Raw genomic sequence first — 3909 nt, 5'->3', positions numbered from 1 at the left:
TTATTTTCACTTGTCAAATTTTCTGAACTGTTAACTTGAAGGTGTTGATGGTTTAGTTATATATCTCATTGCTTTTCAAACTTTAATGTGCAGAAGAATGTATGGAGTTTTTGTTTTTTTTTTTTAAGATTTTACTTATTTGACGGGGAGAGAGCAGGAGAAGGAGAGGGAGAAGCAGGCTCCCCACTGAGCAAGGAGGCCGATGCAGGACTCAATCCCAGGACTACTGAGATCATGACCTGAGCTGAAGGCAGATGCTTAACCCACTGAGCCACCCAGGTGCCCAGAGACGTGGTTTACAAATGCAGACTGATTCAGAAGCTCGAGTGGGGCCCAAGCACTTCTGTGTTCCCAAGAGAATGCTGCTGCCATCAAGGACCACACGTTAGGTAGCAGAAGATCGTGACCTAAACATGTGGGCAGGCTCAATCAAGGCCAGAGTGTGCTGCTATATGCCAAGATTGTTAGGAGAGTGTGATAATTAGCTTTCTATTTAAACATATTTAAAGTCACATTTTCCTTAGCATCGGTTATTTCAAACTTATTTCCAGCGTATTGAGACTACTGTGACTTTTAATGCTATTAACAGCCCATATTTCTTCCTTCACATTCCTTAAAACTCCTCTATCTGGCACAGAACCTTCTACATAGGAAGGGTTCAACAAACATGAATAAGAATGTTTTAACAGCAATTCGAAATCTCAAAAGGTAGGACTCCTACAGGGGTAGTCAGGTAATTACAGAAAGCCCAAGAACAAAGTCATTTGCATATACTTCTTTTTATTCCTGTTTTAGGAGCCACACAGTCTGTGGTAAGACAGACCCTCCTGATTTGTCATCTCTGATGGTTACTCGGTACTGAGCTGAAAGTCTTCTCACCTCCTAGAATGTAGGAAAAAAACATTTTGAACAATACTACTGGCTCCACAATGAATTAAAGGGGAAAAATCTTCTAAAGTGGTTTTCTTAAAAATTTATTTTCAGTGTAATAGTATTGTTTTTGCACCACACCCAGTGCTCCATGTAATCCCTGCCCTCTCCAATACCCACTGAAGTGTTTTTTTTTTTTTTAAGATAAGCATTCTCTATTAACCATCCCCTAAACTCACTGATCTTTTATATGAATGAAATGTTCATGTATTAAACTGACGAATATGCTACGAAAATCTGTTTCTTAAAGTATCATAAGAGCTGATTTAGAACTCTCTGCATCGGGAATACAGTGTTATGTCAACTTCGGTAGAGTGTAAGAATGCTTGTTCTGCCTCCCCTGTGCCTTTTTTGGGCCTGTTTACTTGGCCATTTTATCAAGAGCAGCCAGAAAAATCCTTTAGGATTTCCAGGTTTGTGTTCACTCTTGTCAGAAGCAAGGAATAGAAGTTGGGAGTCTTAGCAGTCAGGCTCTAACTGGTAAGAGTACGAGGAGCACGAATACGGAAACAAATGGAGAGTGTAGAGTAATTCTGCTCAGATCTTCAGATCTGTAAGATGCACTTCTAAAATTTTTAGTACGAGGCACCTGGGTGTCTCAGTGGGTTAAAGCCTCTGCCTTCTGCTCAGGTCATGGTCCCAGGGTCCTGGGATCGAGCCCCGCCCACATCAGGCTCTCTGCTCAGCGGGGAGCCTGCTTCCCCCTCTCTCTCTGCCTGCCTCTCTGCCTGCTTGTGATCTCTGTCTGTCAAATAAATAAAGAAAATCTTTAAAAATATATATTTGTAGTAAAAAACCAGTACTATGAAAAAATGATTCTATCCAAATTGGCTTTTTATTTATTGATAGATTGTTGATACATCCTGTTTGCAGAGTGTATGGACACAAAAATTATAAAAATAAACCAGTAGATATTTAAGGGCAAATGCAAAATTTGCGTATTAGGTAATTAAAGATTTTATATACTTTTTTATACTATAAGTTATAAACTAGATATATTAAGCAAAAAAAGCAAGGTGCAAATGAGCACATATCATATGCTACCATTTGTGTTTTTAAAGGGAGATACAGACACATACCTTCCGTGTGCATAGAATACCTCTGCAGGAGGGAGCTCCTGTCGCCGGTTGCATAGGGACTGGATCGGTGAAGGGGAAGGAAACTCACTTTTTAGTGAATATCCTTTGGTAACAACAATTTTTAGAATCAAATTCATGTACTAGTTTAAATATTTTGATTCTACGTGACTGAACCCTCACACATGGATTTAAATTCTATGCCACAAAGAGAAAGGATTTAAATTCTGAGCATTTTGGAAACAGTTTCATGAAAGGGGTTTACAGGATAAAGTAGGTACCGCCTCATCAGTTCTCACTTGTTCATGACAGTGATATTTTAATGAAGGATTTCTTTTCCAAGTATGAAATGTTTTAGACAATATGTGAAGACTGTAAGCTGACCAGTGGCCAAAGTTAGCCTTTTTCCTAATGAAGAAGGCTTGTGTAAATATTTAGAGGGCTTGAAATTGTTAAAGAAAAAAACTGAAATGTCTTACAGTGAGTTCTGGGTCTACTTGATAGAGAAATCAAGATTAAAATCTGCCATTAATATGCTACTCACTTGTAAGTTATTGAAGAAAAATGTCAATACAAGAATAATTGAATTTTTATTTTCTGTTGTCTTAAGAACAATGACTAAACTGTAGTTCAGGACTGTGTTTCTTCTGTAGCCTGGCTTCTTTCTTGTGTCACGAAGGTGATGACACAGATGTTGGCCGTTCCAAGGATCATGATTGTTGCTCATGTGCTTTCTAAGGTGGGTATACACCCTGTAGGCTCATTATGCTTTTCCCACTAACCCAACTGAAGAGGGTCATGTCCTCCTGCTCCACCCCACCAGCATGGAGTCTAAATCCAAAAAGAGAAAGCTAGATCACCTACTCTTCCCCAGTGTTACACACCTTTTGTTAAGCCTTTCGAAAACAGTAAGCTGATCTGCCTTCTTTACACTCATCAGCTCTGACAGAGGAGCAAGTAGCTTTATGTGATATCACTGTTTTTGTACCTCCATGCTCTGGAACAAACACATCTGCAAACAGTCCGCTCTGGGAGCGTTTAAAAGGCCCTCAAAAATTGGGAATAATATCATCTCTAGTATAAAAGAATCCAAAAACATCCAGCTCCAAATAGTCCCTGAGCACACAGTTCATTCCAGCACGAAGTCTCCAGAGAGGTAATGAATGAAAGGCACGTTTTCTCCGACTTGAGGATCGCTGCATAGCACGAGAGATGGTGCACCAGCCAGGCTAAACCAAGGTTCTCAGCGACGACATCCCTCCCCTCCCAACTTGAAGTCTCGTACACTGGAAGGATCTAATGTTAGATGTAAACACAACACTTCAGACTAGAGGAGTGGCAGCTGGGGTACAACCCTTCCTTCCACAGAAGATTCAAGAGGAAAGGACAACTTCAAGACTCCTCTTCTTCCTTTTCCAGGAACTCACTCAGCGTTCCACTGTCCACAGGGATTAGCAGGTACTCCACCCCGTCGGTTCCCTGAAAGTGAGAAGACCCTGAATGTTAGTCATTTGTAAAGAGGTAGAAGGTGAACCCTGTTGTAAGTTAAACAAAAAAGATGAACTTAATATCTTATATAAATACAGAAATGTAAAGATTAAGGCAAAGGGTATATAGGCTTATCTATCTAAATACACTGAGTTTATAGTTAAACCACTTCCTAGTGGAAAAGATTAGAGGGTCAGTAGATCTCTTTACGCTCCTGCTCCTGCTCCGCTCTTGATTTCTCTGTCCTTTTATTCAGGGATCTCCACCACTCCAACACACATACCCCCCCCCCCCTTTAAAAAAACCCCAGGGGCAGTGGGTGGCTGAGTCAGCTAAGCATCCGCCTTCTGCTCAGGTTGTAATCCCAGGGTCCTGGACGCCCCACTCTGGGAAGTCTGCTTCCCTCTGCCTCTGT

At 40.8% G+C, this 3909-nt stretch overlaps 1 protein-coding gene across 3 annotated transcripts in view; it reads right to left on the bottom strand.

The window, feature by feature from the left end:
• Positions 1-1746: 1746 nt before the first annotated feature.
• ORC2 (origin recognition complex subunit 2) overlaps positions 1747-3909 on the bottom strand; it is a 45990-nt gene continuing 43827 nt past the window's right edge. For all 3 annotated transcript variants that reach the window (XM_082688931.1, XM_082688930.1, XM_082688929.1), the window contains exon 18: positions 1747-3485. In XM_082688931.1, the coding sequence (XP_082545057.1) occupies positions 3399-3485 (87 nt within the window). In that variant the 3' untranslated portion in view covers positions 1747-3398. The remainder of the gene's footprint in view (positions 3486-3909) is intronic.

The sequence above is a fragment of the Mustela nivalis genome, assembly GCF_964662115.1.
Source record: "Mustela nivalis genome assembly, chromosome: 11".
In the NCBI taxonomy this organism is placed as follows: domain Eukaryota; kingdom Metazoa; phylum Chordata; class Mammalia; order Carnivora; family Mustelidae; genus Mustela; species Mustela nivalis.
Note: the sequence above shows the minus strand (reverse complement) of the source record. Positions and strands in the feature narration are given on the sequence as shown.